Source organism: Nicotiana tabacum, chromosome 5 (assembly GCF_000715075.1).
Source record: "Nicotiana tabacum cultivar K326 chromosome 5, ASM71507v2, whole genome shotgun sequence".
In the NCBI taxonomy this organism is placed as follows: Eukaryota; Viridiplantae; Streptophyta; class Magnoliopsida; order Solanales; family Solanaceae; genus Nicotiana; species Nicotiana tabacum.
The window spans coordinates 53,092,917-53,117,260 of NC_134084.1; the positions used below are offsets into that span (position 1 = coordinate 53,092,917).

Sequence of the window (24,344 nt, forward strand, 5' to 3'; positions counted from 1 at the left end):
TTGCACTTAAGACCTTTTGGCCTTAAGTGCATATGAAGTGCAATTTCTCACTTCAAACTTATTGATCTGAAGTGTAGCAAAATATTTGTTGCACTTCAGGCCTTTTGACCTTAAGTGCATTTAAAGTGCAATTTTTCATTTCAGACTTATTGGCCTTAAGTGTAGCAAAACGCTTGTTGCACTTCAGACCTTTTGGCCTTAAGTGCATCTGAATTGCAATTTTTCACTTCAGACTTATTGGCCTTAAGTGTGGCAAAACGCTTGTCGCACTTTAGACCTTTTGACCTTAAGTGCATCTGAAGTGCAATTTTTCACTTCAGATTTATTGGCCTTAAGTGCATGAAACTATTGGTTATGCTTCAGACCTATTTGGCCTTAAGTGCATCTGAAGTGAAAATTTTTACTTCAAACTTATTAGTCTTAAGTGAATGAAAACATTTGTTGCACTTCATACTTTTTGACCTTAAGTGCATCTGAAGTGTAGTTTTTTACTTCAGACTTATTGGCCTTAAGTGCATCTGAAGTTCAATTTTTCACTTCAGACTTATTAGCCTTAAGTGAATGAAACCATTGGTTGCACTTTAGACCTATTTGACCTTAAGTGCATTTAAAGTGCAATTTTTTCATTTCAGATTAATTTTTTTTAACCGTAAGTTGGGTACGATTACAAACTTTTCCGCAAAGTGAATATAGGTTCAATTATGACCCCAAAATCGGGCATAGATGCAAAAACCCCTATAAATTGAGCGGAATGTGGTATTTCAATTTCCTGGTCTCTCGAAAGTCAAAACTAATCTTGATTTATAAAACGGAAAAGGGTCATATTTATCCCTGTACTCTTTAAAAATGGTTATATTTGTCCTTCGTTATACTTTTTTGATATATTTATCCTTACCATTATACTTTAGAATCATATTTATCCCTGTACTCTTCAAAGAGAGTTACATTTGTCCTTCGTCATACTTTTTGACATATTTATCCTTACACTTATACTTTAGGATCATATTTGCCCCTCATCCATTAAATCCCCATGTCCCACCTTTGTTTTCCTACATGGTGCCTATGTGAATTTCTTTTTCCTCCAATTTAAATATGGTCACCTATTTAAGATAATGTTCTTTTTCAGCTCCATATTTTTCGGATAGCAGCGGCAACATATTGGCAAACAAGAACTTTGAACTCAAAATCACTAATCTGATACAGCTTACAATTATTGCAGTAACTAAATTAAATTACGAGAAGTTGCACAACAATGGAATTAATGACAAAGGTCCGTGCTTAAAATAGAGCACTGCCAGAAGCCTAATATTGTCTAAGATGGTTTCCTCAAACATATTTTTTCTCGAAAAGAAAATATTGCTCCCTCCTCTCATTTTATATGAAAGAATTCGATTACAAGGGTCAAAACATCTAGTTTTTTTTTTGTGATTTGGGTATATAATTTTCATGTTTTTCAAAAATAAAATAAAATTACATATTTAAAAAAGTATATCTAAATAATTCAACTTTTTGGATGGCAGAGTCATGATTTAAAGTTTATGGGTTCTGATCTTGCTCATAGCTCATTTTAGTTATTAAGTTTGTAATTAAATATTTATACATATTTAATGTATTTCCTAATAGAACACAAATCTAAACAAAAGCTATAGAGTTCATTCAAACCATACCTAATACTCTAGCTCCACCCCTTATCTTCGACCTGGTTTAACATAAACCTACAATGACGAATAATATTAGAGTAATGTGAATTATCAAGCCACTATATTTTATATATTGGTTGCCCAAAGACACAAATAAGTGCAGACAACCAAGGTTTATGGTTTATGGTTTATGGTTAAATTAAATTATCTTAAATAGTTGACCATATTTAAATTGGAGGAAAAAGAAATCCACATAGGCACCATGTAGGAAAACAAAGGTGGGACATGGGGATTTAATGAATGAGGGGCAAATGTGATCCTAAAGTATAAGTGTAAGGATAAATATGTCAAAAAGTATGACGAAGGACAAATGTAACCCTCTTTGAAGAGTACAGGGATAAATATGATCCTAAAGTATAATGGTAAGGATAAATATATCAAAAAAGTATAACGAAGGACAAATATAACCATTTTTAAAGAGTATAGGGATAAATATGACCCTTTTCCGTTTATAAAATATCTGACATCACATTCCATAAAACCTGTTGTAGTTGAATATTACCACTTCGTGACTCGTTCAAGTCAAATAAACCGCAGAAAGAAACAAAGTGACAAATTTTGATATTGAGGAGAAATCACTTGTAAGGTATCAAACAGCTGCTTAACCTGACAGGAAACAAGTGCGTGGACAGCACTGTTTGCCGTCTCTGTATATATGATCCTGTCAGGCCCTTGTGTCGCTGGTCAGTTTGTTAAATGTTCAATGTAAGATGATCCAGAATCAACCTATAATTCTTCTTTTAATTGACCTTTGATCTGCCTGGATTTTGACTTCAATAACTTGCTCTTTTTCAAGGGCCTATTTCTTATTGTCACATTAATGTTTCTAGTAATGACCTCACAAAAAAAAAAAAAAAAAATATTGCAGATAGAAACGCCAGATATCTCTTACTTAACAAGAACACAGGTGGACTATTGCAAGTTCTGCTTTCCAGGGAAGAGATGAGTAGTAAATCCATGATGTCAGTTTTGTTCAAATTCAATATCCTTAATCCGTCTCACAAAACGTTCCGAAGATACCATTGGTTCAGCAAAACTACACAAAGGACATACATTAGCAATAAGAGTTGTGGAAACATATACTGAATTCAAAAAAGAGTTCAGGCCAGCACCAACTCTTCCCTTAATCCTACTGGTATCCCTAAAAGTTAAACTGATAACAAAATCCACGAATCTAGCCAAATGAAAGCTTCACTGAGCCTGCAAAGCAGAAGAAAAGAATGTGTCATGTCTACAATTTTCTAGTCATGGAGATATTCATTCCCCTGGGAGATCTTCGAACCTTAGATGACTCTCCATCAGTAGCACCTATTCCTTTCCAGTTCACAGACTTCTTAGGTGTTGTCACTTTCGCGGATTCAGATTTTGCACTTGTTCTGTCTGAACTCACTTTCCCAGGGTACCAAATGTCATCTGGATTAAGAGGTAAAGCAGCAGGATCAAGTTCAAACGATCCCACAGGTACACCCTCCTTTTCAGTTCCAGTCATTCTGAATGATGGGATTCGATGAGAGAACTTGTAAAGTTCGTTTGGCTTTACAAAAAATAAGCCAGCCTTATTTTGGCTGGTAGACTGGAAAAGACTAACAAATCCAACCACTTTATTCAGGTAATTTACTTTTATACCAACATCCTTGACAAAATCAGAAAGAACCTCCACAATTTCATACTGGTACTTCCTATGGTTTTCTGGGTCGGAGCTCCAACCAATATCCCAATCTTTAAAAAGAGCCCATGTCTCCCCTTTCCTAGGATATACAATGAATACACCTTTCTTACCCTTTTCGCACTGCACCAGATGAGAGAATGTAGGACGATCGTTAGTGTTTTGAGAATTCCCTCGTTTAAATTTCCCACAACCAGCAGGCAGGCATTCCTCTAGCCACTCAGTGTAGGGATCTTCTGGATCAGCCTCGAGCCAAGTAATCCGCAACTCAAATTTAGGGGAAAGTACCTTCCTGATCAGACAATAGAATCTAGGCATGCCATCAGCTGTATCGTAACAAGCCCAGGTTTGGTCAACAGCAAAGCAACTTTCTTCCCTGTGTTTATCAAAATCATTAAACTCTGGATCAGGGCAGTCAAATAACTCTGGAGGATCATCACAGGTTTCTGTATCAGGTTCTGAATCAGAATCAACGACTTCAACTTTTTCTACCTTACTTGATGGAGGTCCAGCAGCCTGTTTGTCAACTTTCCCACTGTTGGCACTTTTGTCTTGCACGTTTGCTTCGGGAGGGGCTGTTCCATTTTGAGTACCTTTTGCCTTGGAATTACTATGGAAACCAGTAGGATTGGCATGCTTTAAGTCGTCATCACTCACAACTTCTTTCTGCTTTGATGTATCATCTCCACCTGATTGGTTAGCCCATACCTTCTTCAGCGGGCTTGCCAAATCATTCTCGCCATCACTTGCACCTTCATTATAGGAGATATTCTGCCGTAGGCGAGCAGACCTCCTACGGCCGCCTTCTCCAGCAGGTGGATAGCTACCAGACTCAAAGTCTTCAGTTTCAGGCTCGGTGCTGCTTGAAGTATCAATGCTCTCACTTGATTCAACTGTCTGCTTCCTACCCCTTTTCCTGTTTTTTTTATTAACCTTTGGCATAGCAGCCCCTTCATTCACACCACCCATTTCCTGGTCATACTTTCCGTCCTTCTGTTTAGCCTTTATATCCTCAAATACCTGAGCAGTCTTTTCTCTGCAGACCTCTGGTTGTGACCCCATTCTTCTACTGCTAGGGCCCTTTTGAGATCCCATTTGGACAGGTGTAAAGCCAACTCCGTCTGCCATTCTGTGGTTGGGAACCTCTTTCTGCTGAAAAGGCTGGCTCGTATTAGACCTAAGGTGCGCATCTTGACTGCCAGGATGACTCCATTGAGGTCCAAGAGGAGCACCTTGAGAACCTAAATCATATGCAATAAAAGGCTTTGAGCATTTCTGGCAGCGTAAAGCTTTGTTCACAAAATTCCTGTAGTACTGGTACCTAATATTGCAAAAGGGACATCCCGTCCAGAAAGTTAGTGGCACAGCTGATGAAGTTGGTTGTGTTTGTTGATGATTATTCAGATTACCGAACTGAGTACTAACACCATTAGGAATATCATTTTGTCTAGCCGAAGGATTTCGATTAACTTGATGAGGTGGTCGCTTTGCTGTTGTACCTTTGGATAAAAACCTGTACTTACTATCATACAAAGCCCTTTTCGCTGGGTCAGAAAGCAGCATATTTGCTTCCCCAATTAGCTTGAAAGCTGCTTCTGCACCTGGAAACTTGTTCTTGTCAGGATGAAGCACAAGCGCTAGTCTCCGGTATTGTTTCTTGATGGTCACTTCGTCAGCCATCATATCAATTTGGAGGATCCCATACCAGTCCTTTTCTGATCCCACTTTACTGCTCTGAGCTGAACAGTGAACATTGCAAACAGCAAGTAGCTGGGATATGTTCTCTAGTTGAGGGTAAAGCCGCTCAGCTTTCAATGCAACCTTTTGAGCCCCTAGAAAGTCATTACTCTGCATTTTCTTCTCAGCAAGCTCTTTAGCCCTCAAGGCTTCATCTCTGTTGCACTCCATCACAAGTCCTAATTACTAATAAATTAACCTGTAAGGCACACAAGTGTCATGTCCAACTTATATTTGCCATTCTCAACTCTGCATTCCTGTCCCAAAAAGAAAAAGGAAAATGTCTATCCTTTCAGTAGCAAAGCAACACTAATCAGCAGTTAAGAAGAAAAATTGCTATCTTCTTTGCAACAACACACAGATAAAAAAATACCTTTACAAATTACTACACCGTGTCGTAACAGATCTAGGTCACACGCACCAAAAAAGAAAAAAACGAGAAAGGAACTTCACCTTAGTTACAACTTATGAGCGTTGGAGCAGCCAAGCAAGAAAGTGATTGAAAACACAACCCAGAGAGAGATGAAGCGTATACAAAAGTTATCAAATCCTGCATCAAAATATAGATGATTTTCATTCTTTCCCCAATAAAGGAAAAAAGAAAACAAATAAATAAAAGATAGCATGGAATTGAAAATAATTCAATTGATCCCATGAAGTCATATGCACACAATGATTGATTCCAGAAATGAATGAACAAACTCTAACACATACAGCTAAGCGTTACAAGAAAGAGCAACCATTGAAAAAACAAGTAGAAAATGAAGCACCATTCAAAATTTTACAAGAACAATCTATAATGGCAGATAACTATTAAAATAAATTCTCCAACCCCCCAGCTTAACACCAAAGAATGTACTCTATAAATATAAAACGGAATACCACTTAAACACCATAGCAGAAGATTCTAGAATGATACTTTTAAAATAGAACAATAAACTATCAGAATTTTACAGAAAACTCAATAAACTAAAGTTAAGTTTTAAGAGGACATGAACACAGGTAAGATGGATAAACAGGAAACTGGAGTAGCAACACAGCACTATCTTGAGCACCATTGTCAAGTGTAAATCGAAATAGCAGCAGCGGAGACTTGGGAAATCACTATCAAAACAAGGAACAAAGAGAGAGAGAGAGAGAGAGAGAGACTTCAGGGGCTGAAAAAGAGCTAGACACCTTAGCATCAAACTGTAATCTGACTCATTTGTCATCTGTTTCTCTCAGAGTTGACTAGCAGTTGAATACTTTCTTTCACCTTTATAATCAACTTTTATACTTTCTTTCACCTTTATAATCAACTTTTTGTGGAAGTTTAATACTTCTTTCACCTTTATAATCAACTTTTTGTGGAAGTTCCGATAGACCGATATAGATTTGATTTTCTTAATAAAGAAGGTTACATAGTGCTAGTGGTGGCAAAATGGATTAAAAATAGTTATTTATCCATATTATTTACTAAAAAATGGGTTGGATAATGAACTTTTTAAAAATGGATCGAATATAGATTAGATCCATATTATCGACTTAAAAAATGAATAACCAATGTGTATAACTTTATATTTACAAAGACTCAAATTGGGGGTTCCTCAAGTTTGGGAGACTAGGAATTCTCCCAAAAGTGATCATATCAAGAAGCCATGGATAATATGAATATCAATATTATCCGCCAATTAGCCATTTTCTATCCGCATTAAATATGGGTTGGGTCGGATAATTTATCCGTTTTTACATTACCCGTTTTCGATCCACACATATTCGACCCGACCCGCCCGTTTGCTACCCCTACATACTGCCCAAAGTTAGATATGTTCTCTGCCTGATCAAACAAAATTTGATCAGTACTACCAAAATTTACTAATATCATCGGGAATGTAAAATTTTGCTTTTGCTGTCACACACAAGTTCTCGAGCTGCCATCATACATGAACATTTTTAACTTGATAACTTTAAAACAGAGCAGCTCATAGTTACCGAAATGAAACAAAGTGAAGCAATAACTTAAAAAGATGCATTTGGTCAAAATCAAATAATGAGTCAACTAAGTATACACAATTTTAAGATGCTGAGGGAAACAGAATGCGCATATCAAGAAACCCTAAACCTAATACTACATAATAAACCCTAATAAGCGAGCGCACATTGAAATGAAAACTACTAACATTGATAGATACAAAAACACTATTATAGTCGAGACTAGCAATCCGAAAGCTTCAAAATTTCAAAACCCATACTAATCAAAAGCACAATCAGGAAACATATATAAACGATAATGCATAAGAAAATATTGCATACCCGATGGACGAAAAGGACCTCGAAAGTTTTGACTAGGGAAAGAGAGATAAACGTTATACTGAGAGAGTGTAAATAGAAAGAGGAGGGAAGAAAATTAGAGAATCGCGGGAAAGAGAGTGAAAATTTTCAGGAAGCGGGGAGACGCCCAAACTTCTGAAATTTCATTTCCCCCAAAAACAACACAGAGAATTTGTCAAACACGATACTTGTGTTATTTCCACAAACAATGGGGAAGAATCTAGAGGGTAGGTTTTTTACTAAGGGCTTCAAGCTTAAATTGGGCTGGGCTGGCCAACAAACTTTTTTCTTCACTTTGGCCCATTCAAAATTTTGGGCTTCAATGGCTTGAGTATGTAAAAATAGCACGGGCTAGTTAATTTTCGGACTGATTATTCAAAAATAGTCAGCGTTTGCAAAGTCATTGAAAAATAGCCATTATTTTGCTGCAACACGGAAAGTTCTAGCATAATATACTGGAGATCGGTGCACCTGTGTACGAACTTCCAACATATTATGATGGAACTCCAACACGCGGAAAGTTTCAGTATATTATGCTGGACCGGTTTATTATACTAGAGTATTTTTCTGGATTTTGAATTGTGTTTTCGTTCAGATTTATCTTTACATGAAAAGTGGCTAAATTTCGATTACTTTTGAAACTGTGGCTATTTTTGAATGACCACTTGTAAATCTAGCTATTTTTTAATTTCGACCCTTGAGTATAACCCAAGAGTTTTAGTTTTGGCCCATAGTAGATTTGATTTGAGTCTCTTCGTTCCATTTTATATGACACACTTTAGTTTATAATCTGTCAGGAAAAGAATGATATCTTTTCCTATTTTGAAACTATTTACTCTTAGCATCCCCATTTTACCTTAATGTAATGACATATCCATGTGATATAAAAGTTCACTTTCTTATGAAGAGAGAAAAAATTGTGGAACTCTCACCACCATTCATTTAATAAGATATTTTAACATAATTAGCATACATGTCAAATATGCTCTTTAGATCTTATATTGTGTACCCAATTAACCACCTTCATATAAAATGGAACGAAAAGAGCAAAAATGATTAACTTACCTAGTAAATGTACTAGTTAGAGTATTTTGATGATTCGTTTCTCGTCTCTATAAGCAATCACGATGGCACACTGAAATAATGCATGTGACCATCGCATTAAATACCTCGTCATCTAGTTAAGCAATAAGAGGATACAAATTGGGCTACCCCAACTGCAGTGACATATGTGAATTTTTCCTGTTTTGTAGCATTCTAAGTATGATGTATCGTTGATATATATGATTGCATGAGCTACTGACTTTGCCGATCCAAAATGGCCACTGGTTCCTCCTCATAAGCTTGATTTCTATCCAACTGCATTGTGTTGAAATCCAAAACATGGGATTTATCTTTATGATACTTCAAAAGCATAGAAATATGGAATACCAGATGGACTCCCGAAAGACTAGGAGGCAAAGTAAGTCTATAAGCAACCTTGCCAACTCTCTCAAACATCTCAATAGGACCAATAAACGTCGGGCTCAACTTTCCCTTCTTCCCAAACCTCATCACACCCTTCATGGGCGAAACACATCACACCCTTCATGGGCGAAACACCAAGAAGAACCTTCTCGTTCTCCACGAAGTCACATCACGAACCTTTCGGTCTGCATAACTCTTCTGCTTGGACTGGGCTATGAGAAGCCTCTCCTAAATCAACTTCACCTTCTCCAAAGCATCACGGACCAAGTATGTGCCTAGTAACCTAGCCTCGTCGGCTCGAACTAACCAACCAGAGAATGACACCGCCTACTATATAAGGCCTTATACGGAGCCATATGGATACTACACTGATAGCTGTTGTTGTAGGCAAACTTCGCTAGAGGTAGAAACTGGTCCCACTGACCTCCAAAATCAATAGTGCATGCCCTCAACATATCCTCTAAGATTTGAATGATCCGCTCGGACTACCCGTCCATCTAAGGGTGAAATGCAGTACTCAACTCAACCTACGTGCCTAACTCACGCTTAACCACCCTCTAAAAGTGCAATTAAACGGAGCGCGGTATGAGATGATAGAAATGGGTACACCATGCAGGCAAATGATTTCTCTAATGTAGATTTTAGCCAACTGCTCCAAAATGTAGGAAGTCATGACCAGAATGAAATGCGTCCACTTGGTCAGCTGACACATAATGACTCAAATGACATCAAACTTCCTCTAAGTCAGTGGCAACCCTACCACAAAATCCATAGTAATACGCTCCCACTTCCACTTATGTATATCAATCTTCTGAAGTAAACCATCCAGTTTCTGATGCTCATACTTGACATGTTGGTAATTCAAACACATAGAAACATGTCCAACAATGTCCTTCTTCATCCTCATCCACTAATAATGCTGCTTCAAGTCACGATACATTTTCGTAGCACCTGAATGAATGGAATACCGTGAACTATGAGCCTCTTCAAGAATCAACTCTCTCAAGCCATCGACATTAAAAACATAAACTTAACCTTGAAGTTGCAATACCCCATCATCACCAATAGTCATCTCCTTAGTATCACCGCGCTACACCATGTCCTTAATGATAAGTAAGTGGGGATCAACATACTGACGAGCCTTAATAAGCTCAAACAAGGACAACCAAGACACAACACAAGCAATGACTCTGCTCGACTATGAAATATCCAATTTCACTAATTTGTTATCCAATGCCTGAACATCCATAGTTAGAGGCCTCTCCCTAACTAGAAGGAATGTTAAGCTATCCATACTCTCTGCCTTCCTACTCAAGGCGTCTGCCACTATATTGGCCTTCCCCAAATGATAGAGAATAGTGACATCATAATCCTTCAACAACTCTAACCACCTCCGCTGCCTTACATTCAAATCTTTCTATTTAAACAGATTCTAGAGACTCCAATAATCCAAATATACCTCACAAAACACACCATATAAGTAATGCCTCCAAATCTTGAGTGTGTACACAATAGTTGTTAAGTCCAAATCATGCACTGGATAGTTCTTCTCATGGGGCTTCAACTAATGCAAAGCATAAACAATCACCCTACCATCCTGCATCAACACACACATGAGACCAATAAGCGAAGCATCACAATAAATTGTATAATACCCTAATCCCGAAGGCAACACCAACATTGGAGTTGTAGTCAATGCAGTCTTGAGCTTCTAAAAGCTTTCCTCACACTCGTCAGACCACCTAATGGAGCACCTTTATAGGTCAACTTAGTCAATGAGCCTGCAATAGATGAAAATCTCTGCACAAAGCATCGATAATACCCAGCCAAACCTAGGAAACTCTGGATCTCTAGGGCGGTAAAAGGTCTGGGCCAACTCTGAACTGCCTCAATCTTCTTCGGATCCACCTTAATCCCCTCACTAGACACCACATAGCCCAAGAATACCATCAAATCCAAGCAAAACTCTGACTTAGAGAAATTGGCATATAACTTCTCATTTAGAGCCTGAAGCAACAACCTCAAATGCTGCTTATGCTCCTCCCTTCTATGGGAATATACCAAGATGTCATCAATGAACACGATGACAAAGGAATACAAATAGGGTTGGAACACACTATTCACCAAATGCATGAAGGCTGGTGGCTCATTAATTAGACAAAAAAACATCACCAAAAACTCATAATTCCTATAACGTATCTTGAAATCCATCTTAGTTATGTCGCCCTGATATGGTACCCCGATCTCAAGTCAATTTTGGAGAACACCCTAGCACCCTGAAGCTGATCAAATAAATTATCAACGCGAGTAGTAAATACTTATGGAACTACCACCGGCGCACCATAAGGTGACAAATTCGGCATGATGAAACCTTTATCTAACAATTCCTACAATTGTTCCTTCAAATCTTTCAACTTTGATAGAGCCATGCAATACAGTGGAATAGATATGGGCTGAGTGCCCAGTTCCAAGTCAATACCAAAATTAATATCCCTATCGAATGGCATGCCTGATAGGTCTATAGGGAATACATCAAGAAACTTTCTCACTAAGGGGACTGAATCAATCGTAGGAGTATCAACACTGACATTCCTAACTATTTATTGAGCCTTCAAAAAGGAAACCACTCTACTAGTAATACGACCCAAGGAACCTCTCCATTCCAACCTCGGTAATCCCGGCATAGCCAATGTCATGGTCTTAGCGTGACAATCAAGAATAGCATGGTATATAGATAACTAATTCATATGCAAAATCACATCAAAATCTACCATATTAAGCAATAAAGGATCAACCCTAGTCTCATAGCCCCTAATAGAAACCATACAAGAACGATAGATACAATCCACCACAATAGAATTCCTAATGGTTGTATACACATAAACAAGAGAATCCAAAGAATTACGAGATATATTCATATATGAAGCAAAGTAGGACGACACATGTGAATAAGCAGAATCCGAATTAAATAACATAAAGAATCTCTATAATAAACCAAAAAAATACCTGTAATGACTACATTTGATACGACTGCCTTAGTCCACCAGCTAAAGCATATCAATAGGCCTGGCCTCCCTTTCTAGGACGACCTCTACCCACCTATCCTCCACCTATAGCTGGCTATGCAGATGGAGTAGCATTTGGAGCGGAAATCATAGCTTGAGTACCCTGCTTAGGTACACTCATCTGAAGTTTGGGACAATCTCTCATGATATGACTTGTATCACCACACTCAAAACAGCCTCTCTATTGACATGGTTGCTGGAACTAGGTCTACCCCAAATGACTAGAATAACCATTATAGGAATCCCGTGCAGAAGGTGAACTGAAGGATGACTATTCGGTATGAGTGCCCTGAAATCTATGGCTATCTAGAACACTATGTGAAACTTGAAGTGCAGACTCAACTAGTCGAGTAAAATGACATTTACCATGTTGAGCCTTGGCCGTAAAGTAGATGCAACTAAATCTTGCAGAACGAGACTTTTTAAGCTCCCTATCCTCACTCTTCTACCTTCGGATATGCTGTAATCTCCTAGCAATCTCCATAACCTGATGAAATGAAGTCTTAGTCTCCGTCTCCCGTTCCATCCAAATCTAAGGCTATAGGTGAGTCCCTCAACAAATCTACAGACTCTTTCCCTCTCAATAGAAACCAAAAGAGTTGCATAACAGTATAACTCTGTAAACATCATAACTAAGTCACTGTCATATTCTACTAGCAGAAATGCTCAAACTCACTGAACAACTCATCCATATAGGTTTATTAGATAAACTCCCCCCCCAAAGATTTGAGAAATGAGACCATGTAAGTAGTGTTGTGCTCGCTGGCCTACTCGCCTCATAAGTCTGCCACCACCTATATGCTAGCTCCGTCAATTGAAAGGTGGTAAAGTCGACCCTGTTTGATGCAACCCAACCCAAAGTACGCAAAATATGATGATAATGATCCAAGGAACCTTGTGCATCCTCAAAAGCGCCTCCACTAAACTTGGGAGGATGAAGTCTGTGAAACCTTCCCAATTTTTTCTGCTCCTTAACTGACACGACTGATCCTACCTTGGACTGAACTGCAACTACTAATTGCACCGGCAGAATACTCGGTGTTTGGTAAACATGAGACCTTTACCCTAGGGTATTGGTGGCAAGAGTCTAGCTGCCTGCCCCAACCTATGAAATAGTTGGTGCAATGGAATCAATCGTTCCTGGGCCAAGCTCTCAAACATACCCATGAAGTGAGCCAGAGTCTCCTGAAGTACTGCATAACGACAGGCCACTCAGGTGCATACTCAACATGTCCGAGCTCATACTCTTCAACTAGAGCTACTGGTGGCTCCACAGTTGCTTCTCTAGTAGGGGATCTAGCTGCGAAATGTGCCCTACGTCAACCTTTACCTCGACCCCGGCCTATAGCAACTCTAACAGGGGGAACTGGTGCTGACTCAGCTAAACCCACATAACGTGTCCTCACCACCTGGGTGAGAATAAAAGACAACGATTCAAGCTTCAGATCAATAAAATGCCAAGATAAAGAATGAAAGAAAGAGAAGTTTCCCAACATTCTATACCTCTCGAAGATAATTACAAACATCTTTGTACCGATCCACAAGATTCTACTAGATCTGCTCATGACTTGTAGGACCTATGAATATAGGGCTCGAATATCAACTTGTCATGATCCAAATCCCACCAAAAGGGTCGTGATGACACCTAAGCTTGAAGATTAGGTAAGCTAATTACATTAACAACATTAAATCATCAATACATGATATAATAAGTTTGGAATTGCCATAAACAATAGAAATAATGATAACATAAGCCAAAGTAGTAATAACTAATACAACTCCCCAAAACCAAGTAGTACAGAGTCATGAGCTTTAAACCGAATATATTAAGAAGTCTCAATAAAATACTATTTGAATGTGAAAATAACAATATCAATGTAAATAGATAGGACTCCAAGGGACTATGACGGTCATGAAGCACTACCTTAAATCCTTACGAACAACGTATGCTCTCACTCTCGAAGCCCGCTGCCTCCAACAACCGAATCTGCACAAAATGTGCAGAAGTGTAGCATAAGTATGGAACAATGTGTACTCAACAAGTATCAAGACTGACCTCAGTGAAGTAGTGACAAGGTTCAAGTCATGTGATACTCACTAATAAAAGAACCTGTGCAATATATATATATATATATATATGTGTGCGTGTGTGTGTGTGTGTGTGTGTGTGTACATATGTATAACAACTTGCAACAAGAATGTGTAACAGAATGCAATACCAACAATCTCGTTAAAATATGTGATAACAACTCAACGTACAAAAATCCATTTTTGACAAACAAATCATCAAATATAAACATAGGCATATGATAGTATGTTAAATACAACTCAAAAAACATGTTGCAATAGTTGATAAAGTTTAAAGAATGCATGTACATGATCAATTATGTCACCCTTATACTGCCACATGAACATCATCAAGAATGCCACCCTTATGCTCCACATTTCACAAATATGAATACCACTCTTGTGCTCCACATTTCATCAACAAGAATGACACCCTTATGCTACATATTTCATCCATAAGAATGCCACCCTTATGCTCCACACCCCATCACAATAGCAATATTCACCCCTATGCTCCACACCCTGCCACAATTTAATATCCGCCCCAATATGTCCATATGTGCCATAGTCATAACAATGCAATATACCAAATTATCATCGAAATATATATGCTCATAACTTATCAACAAGGTGCACAATGACATGACTATAATGAAGTGCGGATGGGTGATAAACATGTAAAACATTACTATGACTAAATCAATTGTAGCAATCAAGTTTATGTAGTCACAAAGTGATGGAGCAAGTTTCATTTAAAGCACATCATCAAAATAAGGCATATTAGAAGCCTAAGGTCTATTCCATTCATAAACCACACATAGCACACGTACCTCACGTACATATCACTTTACACATAACACAATTAGGCAAATAAGGCCAAATCCTAAGGCGTGTAACCCACACAAGGTTAGGAAAGATAATTACAACAATAAGCCAAAAATAATCCTCTAAAATAGCCTTTCCTCTAAAAATTACCTTCGTCCGACTCAAATCTAGCCAGAAAACAATTCAATAACATCAAACAATAATATAGGAATCAATTCCAAATAATAAAATCCCAATCTTTACCCAATTCCCAAAAAGTCAACAAAAGTCAACCTTGGGCCCACACGATCAAAACCCGAGTCAAGGGTTAGATCCTGACTACCCATAACCCCACGAGTCCAATGTTATACCTCATATTTTCATACGTGAAAGTGCGCCATAAATAAATTTATGAAAGCTCGGAAATGAGGTGTTACATCCTGATTTTTTTACCTTAAAGTTTTGTCGTAAGTTAATCGACGTAAGTTCGGGAATGAGATTGTTTTGGGATTATAATTATTATGCTATATCAAACAAGGGATAAGTAAATTCGTGAAGGTGAGAGGGTAAATAAATAAATAAAAAGAGTTTCGTTGAAGTTTGGCATTTTGGGATAAAATACGGCCTGAGCTAAAATATCCGGTATTCATGGACTAGTACCATACAAGGTACTACATGACCATTATAGTAAGGTGTGTTAAAGGTGAGTAGCATTTTAAGTAATTTGAGATAATTCTTCATTATGTGGATAATCGGGTAACTATTGATTTTAGTGGGAAATTAACAATTAATAAAGGAATTAATGATTAAATAAATCAAGATCTTGGATAAGGTTACTAAGTCAAAACGTGGCAGCCAAACACATGAGTCATTAAATGACTCTTGAACAACAAAAGATATAAGCCATAAAGTCATATCCTCATTTCAAAAAATAAGTTCGTGACTCCAACGCGACTACCCGAAGGAAAAGTTAAACCCAGAGTAATAAGAACCAGTATGGGCTGGTGAACAAGATAAACTAAACATGAATTACGGACTGAGTGATTTGATAATAGTCGGCATTATGAGAATTTCAGAGATTTCGTTCCGGCGATTATAGAATGGACGACAAAAGAATAACCTTTAAAGATCATTCAGGAGGACGCTTCCCTAGAAGCAAGCAATGTGAGAAAAGATAAGCTTAAGGGACTATATGTGCAAGTTATACCAAGTGTGACCCTCATGAGTAAGGAATTTTGTTATCCTTGGTACAGAAGGATTACCACAAGGCAAGTAAGAGTCATCGATGATGTGAAAAGATGCCAAAGATAAAAAGGTAAAACATCTATAGGTAGATCCTCGTAACTCTACATCTTAGTACTCTCTTAAGGGAGAATATGGAGTGATATGACAGTAAGTCAGATTTAAGTGGTTCTAGTAACTATGGAATGGCAAAGGAAGAACGCGATAAAAAAAGGAGGAAGGAATGGGATTGCACTTATCCAAATCCTACAGATATGCTACGGTTCCAGAACATTATGCAAGCACAACGTCAAGGAAAGGAAGTAAGGGTTCCTTCCTGGGATGTTATTGATAGATAAGAAGCCAGTACGTGAGGTAAGTCAAGACAAAGGAAATAACCCAAGCAAGATTACGCGGAATATGGATATGTGAATGGGCCAACGAGTGGTTAGTAGTTGATTCAGGAAGAGCCTAGTTATGGCTAGACAAGAGAATACAGACAAATCAATAGATCGTGTAAGATAAACAGAATGAACCTCAACATGGGAAATTCAGCCTCACAGATACAACATCATGGCCTTGAGAAATACTCATTTAGGAGTTGGGGTAGTTAAAGATACCGTATGAGGGTTATGGAAATGAAATAGAGTCCCATCGGAAAGACAGTCAAAATATCAAGTTCAAAAGCGACCCTACAAGCACAAGAGCGTAAACTATGGATAATTATAGGCGAGAAAGGACATCAAAAAAAATTTCAAGTATTCGGTGTAATTAGCTCGCAGCTTTACAAGGGTCAGAGAATTCTCCCTAAATACTAAAATGAAAGACTAGCTGAGAAAGTAAAGAAGAAAGCTTTAACCCAAGCTCAGTGACCTAAGGAGGAAATGGTCTTATAATAACAAGTCTCACAACAATATTGTATGCACTCCAAAAGAAAGTGGCACCTAAGCCCCTTCCCGGTTACCCCATATAGCTCGAGCCCGAGCCCAAGCATCGACCTCGAGGCCCGAACGGCTAACCCCTCGGTTTGATTATAACTCTGCTTTAGTTCGTAATTTTGCCGTTAAGCTTCACATATCAAGCATCAACTGCTCTAACAACTAGCATAAAAAATAGATCACGTATTTTTAGAGTCCCATCAACAAATTTAATTGTTATTACCATTTTCACGGTAAACAATGTTGTAGAAAAAGTATTTTCTTTCATTTCAATAAAATGAGTACTTTATTTTATTTTATTATGATACATATAAATAGTTCAGTACCCGTCCTTTATTTTATTGATATAAATTTTATTTGTTATTTTTTTCTGTTGTGATAATATGTTTCTTCTTTATTTTTCAGATTTGTTTTCATGTTTGATGATTATTTATGTCAACAACAGTTATTTTGGAAAGTTGAAAAAGAGTTTTGAAAAATATTTTCTCTTTTCTTGATTGAAAAAATACTTTTGGGAAAACAAATTCAATTGGAGAAAGACGAATTCATAAAGAAAATATCTTTCAAATATTTAAATCAATCAAACATGAAAAAATTATAAAATATTTTCCAGCACATGGGTTAAGACAGAACTCTAAGATTGAGCATTTCCATGAGTCAAGGTTGGGCATCATCATGGGTCTATTTGGACTGATGATTTTTGATGGGTTAACTTCGGCTAGCCCAAAACATCCCATTTTCAAAATCATTCCAGCCCAAACTTATTAAAACTTGGACGAATTGGGCGGATCAAATGAGTTTGAGTTAGTTTTGCCAACACCTAACGACAACTAAAGCAGAAACAAACTAAAAACAAAGAAATATATACGAAGAGCTCCCAAATCTAAGAATTAGTTGGCCTCATTTCATTTGTATGGATAAGGTTTCCATGGCCGGAATTCATAAAGCACGAGCTAAGACAGTATGCACATGGGGGGGGGGGGGAACTTGTAAAAAGAAAGTACAAATACAATACTTTTATGCAAAGGCAAGCTAATAAAAATACTACATGATTCACTAAACAAACAATAACATAAAATTACTACTTATTATAAACTGTATAGGAACCAATGCGGAGATCAATATTTCCATACACCCCAAGATATATTCTTTCTATATTTGGACCTTAACTTGTTGTTATTTACACTGGCATCGTTATGGAGACCACCCAATTGGGTAGTTGACTGTGCAAAGCAAGTATGCTAACAGTCTGAATGGTGTAGAGTGATTCTGCAAAAAGCAACTTGTGTGCAAATATGCACGAAATAAATGGAGCAATCACATTTAAAAGTCTCCATGTGTTTGCAAAAGGTTACAAAATTTCACATGGATAGTAGGTTATATAAACTTTAACTCAAAATCATTTCTTTATCGCCATAGAGCTCAGACCTTTTTCAGTTTTATACTTTGACATAGCCTGATCAAAAATGCCTCTAACGTGCTGGCAGATAAGCATTAGATCCTGGCATGAATCATTCAATACCTCCCTTGCTGGATCCCCTGCAGCAGAAGTCAAATAGACCACCAAAAGTTGTAGAAAATCGTAAGGTACCAAAACTCAATAGAGATACACAACATTTCTCGGAATATTGTGTATAAACATATCGAAGCATAAAAAGGCTATTTCAAATTGTTTTAAAGGATTTTCAAACGGTCGTATCATACGATGTACATAGGTTATGCATGTTGGAGCAATCTCTAACAAAACAATCTACCACATGAACTAGATCAAATAAGCTGGAACAAAAGGACAAATTATCAATAGAAAAGGCATCAAAATATTTCTCCAAACAAATTATTTATTGACAAGAATGATCCTGAAAAAGTTATTCAAAAGGTCCAAGATGAAAGTTTAACAAATATTCAACCATTAGATCAGTATGGAAGCAGGTAGCCAGTTTGAATGATAGATAAAAATAATAAAAAAGAAAAAGAAAAACAAAACATCTGGTACCAAACACATGAAGAAAGCAACCTCTATATTTAAGCTTTTCTTTTTTCCAAGTAAGAGAAACTGTTGAAAAGGTAAATTTGAGAAATATTTAAGTTTTACTAGTAGTCTGAACTCTTATGTTTACTCGAGCATTAGAGGGATGTGGAATGCTGTAACCACAGAATGTTACTCTAGGACTACAAGAAATTAAATTTTAGTTAATCAATGTACTAAACTTGTTGCACAAACCACTGTTTAAAGAGGGGGAAGGGACAAAATTAACATAAGATCACTGATACATAACAAAATGAGATACACATGTCATCTATTTTACCATTGGAGTATTAAACTTCAGACAAAATTCTATAATTATTATTTATATCAGAAGTAAAAACACAAAAGACGAAATAGTTGTTGCTGTGATTTCTGCATAATGAAAAAAGAAAGGAAAAAAGGAAGAGATGAATTACTAACTCGTGATTTAGAGTGAATCTGACAGTATTTGCCAGTGTATGGTCCTCATCTGTCAACAAGAACGTTGCTTTTGATGGATCTTCGAATGAACCGTGTTCCATTGACAGTTTAAAGAATGAGGATCATTTGAAAATAATTGCTAAAAAAAGAGGAACCATCACAAGAAGTGAGATAAGAGCTGTCCAATGGGTACGAAAGCAAACTTCTGTAACCTTACACATGTTTCTCCAGAATCCTAAGACAGTGGGAGAAAGAGCATATTCAAGCAAGCAATGTTCTAGAGCTCTAGGGTCTTTCGGAAACAGCCTCTCTACCCTTTCGGGACAGGGGTAAGGTCTGCGTACACACTACCCTCCCTAGACCCCACACATAGGATTATGCTGGGTTGTTGTTGTTGTTGTTGTTGTTGTTGTTGTAATGTTCCAGAGCTCCTAAGGCAATGACTGATTACTTTGGATGTTATGGGCACACACATCCTCTTGCCATAATGACTCACGTTCTTTGCAATTATTCATTTAAATCAATCAATTGATCTACCAACTACCCCTCATTCCTAAACTAGTTAGGTTTGGATATATGAAGCTTCCGAGGAGTTCATCATACTTGAGACTATTTTTACTAGTTACTAACCAACTGCAACTCTCTTCCTTATTGTTTTTATGAAGCTCATTTCCTTTATCCAAGCTTGTGAATATGTTTTGTAAAACTCACATAGGCATAATTAGATTAGATTTTATCCTTACTACAAAAATTAGTATACCATTATAACTTTAAGTAATTATTAGAAAAAAGATGTTAACTTGTAAAATCAGAAGAAAATATCATAACATGTGATTTTATATGTAGAAAGATCTATCATATCAGAGCTGTGACTTCCTTTTGAAAAATGAGAGCAAACATAACATTATAATCCAGTTCGGCACAAGTCTTGTTTTGCCATTAAAAATCATTGGGGAAAAAAGTTTTTGAACAATAGCTGTTCATTGAGAAAAGAGATGGAGAGGAGCGCGTTAGTGAGGGCTAGTGTGATTCTGAGGCAAAGCAGGCGAAATTTGAGGTTATTTGATTTCACCAAAACCACTAGGATTAATTTCAGCTTGGCCAAGGTCCTTCCATATAACTGGTACCAAACATATTTTGATGGTAAAAGATGCATTACTTCAAATATAAGCCTAAATTTCAAAAGAGACTCTAATTGTTCTATTTAATATATTATAGTTCCACAGTCTACCGCTTCATTCATTTCTAAACTTACTAAAAGTTCAGATAGTAAATTTGCATATGACCTTAAACATCAATGTTAAGTTCATTGATACTTTCACCAAACTAAATAATTGCAAAATGCATACATTACCTTTTCCAATAAGAAAAATACAAGCAAAAAGGAAAATCTGAAAAGTTTAAACAATCACATAGATGTGCCAATTCATACTCAGTGTCAAACCTAGAGTAAAACACAAGAGTTCTTTTCAGATTACAAATCAATGAAACAGCATAAAGCCAATCTCAAAAAACTAATACAAAATATAGCCTAATGAGCGGGTAGTAAAACCAAAAGTAATATTTGAGACCGTATGAGTTGCATAAGAATTTCGGCATGCGTGAGAACTCAGATAAGCTAAGTATGCACACAACAAGTGGACAAAAAGACTAGAAAAATCAGTTGCTTACATTTAAAGAAAGCTGAAATAGAACGAAAGGAATTTTCGGTTTATGATCCAGAGTTAGTTACGTTATGAACGCACTTAAGGGTTTGGAGTTTTATTATTACATTATGAACACACTTAAAGGTTTGGAGTTTATTGTTACATTTTGAACACACTTAAGGGTTTGGAGTTTTATACATGTAGCATATACAACCGTAGAAGATTCCGATATAAGTTAAAAGAAAGAACTGAGCCTAGGTCATGGATGAAGGATTGAATTATTAAAGGATTGTATCATGGATATTCCTCAGTGCCCACGAAAGGCTAAACATAATAACTAATACCATGAACTGTAGATCGGGACGTAGCTTAAGCCTACATAAAGGCTGATCAAAAGAAGGAGAAAACTAAAGAGTCACATCAATGAAGTAAATCAGGGATCATATTATTGGACCTAGAAAATTATAGAAATCGTGATTGAGAACATTACAAGATCACTCTTAATATCAGAGGTAAAAAAGAGATAGTGTAACAACCATATTCTATAACGGCTCTACGATAAAGCCAGTTAGAAAAGTACCAGCCTCATAAGAAGTCAGTATGAAGCTCCCACCAGATTGTGTATGCACAAGAGGTGCAAGTATTATAATAGAGTTTCAAGTCGTGGATGTGGATTATACCTATGTAGAAAGGAGGTCATGAAAGAGGTAGAAGACACGATGCGAGATTTTAAGGTAAGTAAGGTAAAGGTGAATAGCGTACGAGATACGCAAAGGTAGAAGATATCAATAGTCCATACTTCAGATAGAAGGCTAGAAGTGTTGGGATTCAGTATCCAGGAATGATAGTATCGTCGTCAGTGGCGTACCTTCCAGCCTATGGTTTCTAAGTACCGAGAGATCTAGTCAAGAGAGTAAAGAAGAGTTAGAGATGAGGTGATGTCTCACTTGATATTCCAGAATAACACAAAGAAATCCATGGTGCAGCAAGTTAATGGAAGGCTACGAATAGTGTAAACAGATACGTATAGGTCGCAAACTGTAACGATCCGAACCGTTGTTTCCCGTATTTTCGTCTCATATTCCTGTTAAATTCTTATTCATGTTTCAATATGTGTACTTGGTGAATTGAGTCAATTCGGATCGAGTTTGGTATGAAATGGGACAATTAGTCTCTTTAAGGAAGAATTAGTTTGGAAAAGTCAACCGGAAGTTGACTTGTGAGTTAGAGGGCTCGGAATTGAATTCCGATGATTCGGTTAGTTTCGAGGGATGATTTAAGGCCTAGGAGCGCAATCAGAATTAATTTTGGAGGTCCGGTGAAGAAATTAGCTCATTTTGGCGAAGTTAGTATTTTGGCGATTTCCGGTTGATAGGTGAAATTTTGATCCGACGGTCGGAATGGAATTACGAGAATTTCTATAGTTTCGTTATGCCATTTTGGATATGTTTGCAAAATTTCAAGTCATTCGGACATATTTTGGTCGAGTTTTTGATCGAATGCTCGTTTTGGAAGTTTTAAAGGAACTTAGACTTGAATTCGATGTAATTCGATAATTTTGGTGTTAGTCGAGGTGTTTTGATAATTGGAATAAGTTTGAATAATATTATAAGATGTATTGATATTTTTGGTTGAGGTCCCGAGGACCTCGGGATGATTTCGGATGGCTAACGGGAACTTTTGAAGTTGGAAATTTCATAATAGACGAAAGTTGTAAATGAGTGCGCACAAGGCCTCACTTGAACGATAATATCTCTCGTTATATAAGGAGTTGTGTGAGCTAGAACCTATCAAATTAAAGCCCTTTGAGTCTAGTTTTCAACGCAACAAACCGTTCGTCATTTGGAAGTGTATAAAGGAAGTTATGACCATTTCACTAGTCAGGTGTTAGAGCGTGCGAAGTATCGCGCGAAGTTGCGCGTTTCGCGCGTCTGAGGTAGAATGCTCAGCTAAAACGCGCGAACAACGCACGAACAGCGCCCAAACTCGCGTGACTGGAGGGTTTTTAAGTACTCTAAAGACCGGAAATGAGAGGAATTGAGTCATTTCTCAAGCTTAGGGCTTCCTCTACATCCCAACTCAACCAAGGCACCAATTGCACTCCTAAGTCAACCTTTTAAGTGTGTTTTCATGGTGATTTCACTTCACAATCACTAGTTACAATATGATTTTGATTGGATTTCATAGGACTTCTTCAAAATCTCAAGAACACCTCAAAGTTGACTTTCAAGATTTGGTCTACAAGAGGTAATCCTACACCTTAGACTTACACATATGGGGTTAATATGGAATTATAAGTATGAATCATGTATTACAACTTATGGTATGCTGATTGGAGGCCATAAATTCCCAATTTAAATATATGAACATGGTAGGGATTTAAAGGTGTTTAATTGATGGAATTTTGTTGGTTGGGTATGAACGGATGGTCATACATGTGTAGTTGGAAGTTATAAATTGGTTAGGAATGATGGTGAGATGAATTGTTGGTTAACGGTAATAGTTGGAGGAACCAATGCTATAGTTAAGAGGTGTAAATATTTATACCTACAAGATGTTTGATAATATGCCTAAATGGCATAATTTATGGGATCTAGTACTAATATTGGCCATATTGAGTGTTATATTGTAGATTGAAGTTACATAACTGTATGGGATCATTATAGTATCATTAAGGGGCGAATTTCAGATATGTATGGTTAAAACCCCGTCTTTTAGAAATCGAACTTCATCGAGGTTTGTGTGATTTTTGGCAGATTCGTCACACGAGGAGGCCAATTAGAGAGGCAAGGGCATAGCGAGCTAGAGGTGAGTAATGATTTTAAATGATGCACTGAGGGTTTGAAACCCCGGATTGCACAACATACTGCTATGTTGAGATGAGACACGCATTGTATGACGAGCGCGGGGTCATTTACTATTGGGGATTGTGACTTGGTCCATCCCAGTTGATATTTTTACCGCATAATTGATAAAGATTTATTGTTTTTCACTATGATTGGGGCTTATTGCCATATTTGGGCTTTGTGCCAATTATCTGAAATCTTTGTGAATTTACATCACTATTTTCCTCACGAATTGAAATATTATTTGAACTCAGTCCAATTGAATTATATTATTTTGTGAACTCAGCTACATTTATACTCAACTCGAGATTTAATGATATTTATAATGCTGTTGAGATGTGCACTATTGTTTTACTGATGCCCAAGAGGCTTATGATTATTTTCTGGACTGATTGAGACCGAGGGTCATACATGAGGATATGTTGAGTGAT

General features: G+C 37.2%; 1 protein-coding gene across 3 annotated transcripts; it reads right to left on the reverse strand.

Annotated features, from left to right (window-relative positions):
* Window positions 1-2,667: 2,667 nt before the first annotated feature.
* On the reverse strand, window positions 2,668-7,624 carry LOC107791701 (uncharacterized). Of its 3 annotated transcripts, none has more exons than XM_075253568.1 (3): window positions 7,396-7,624; window positions 5,557-5,653; window positions 2,668-5,360 (listed from the first exon to the last, which is right to left on the reverse strand). In XM_075253568.1, exon 3 carries the CDS (start codon window positions 5,272-5,274, stop codon window positions 2,932-2,934), a length of 2,343 nt encoding a protein of 780 aa, XP_075109669.1. In that variant the 5' UTR covers window positions 5,275-5,360; window positions 5,557-5,653; window positions 7,396-7,624; the 3' UTR covers window positions 2,668-2,931. The 3 variants fall into 3 exon arrangements, with proteins under 3 accessions (XP_075109669.1, XP_075109671.1, XP_075109670.1); XM_075253570.1 differs by having other exon boundaries at window positions 2,668-5,302; window positions 7,396-7,623; XM_075253569.1 differs by having other exon boundaries at window positions 2,668-5,352; window positions 7,396-7,623.
* Window positions 7,625-24,344: the final 16,720 nt, after the last annotated feature.

Coding starts and splice junctions, on each gene's coding strand:
- LOC107791701 (XM_075253568.1), bottom strand. CDS start 5,274: ATGGAGTGCAACAGAGATGAAGCCTTGAGGGCTAAAGAGCTTGCTGAG.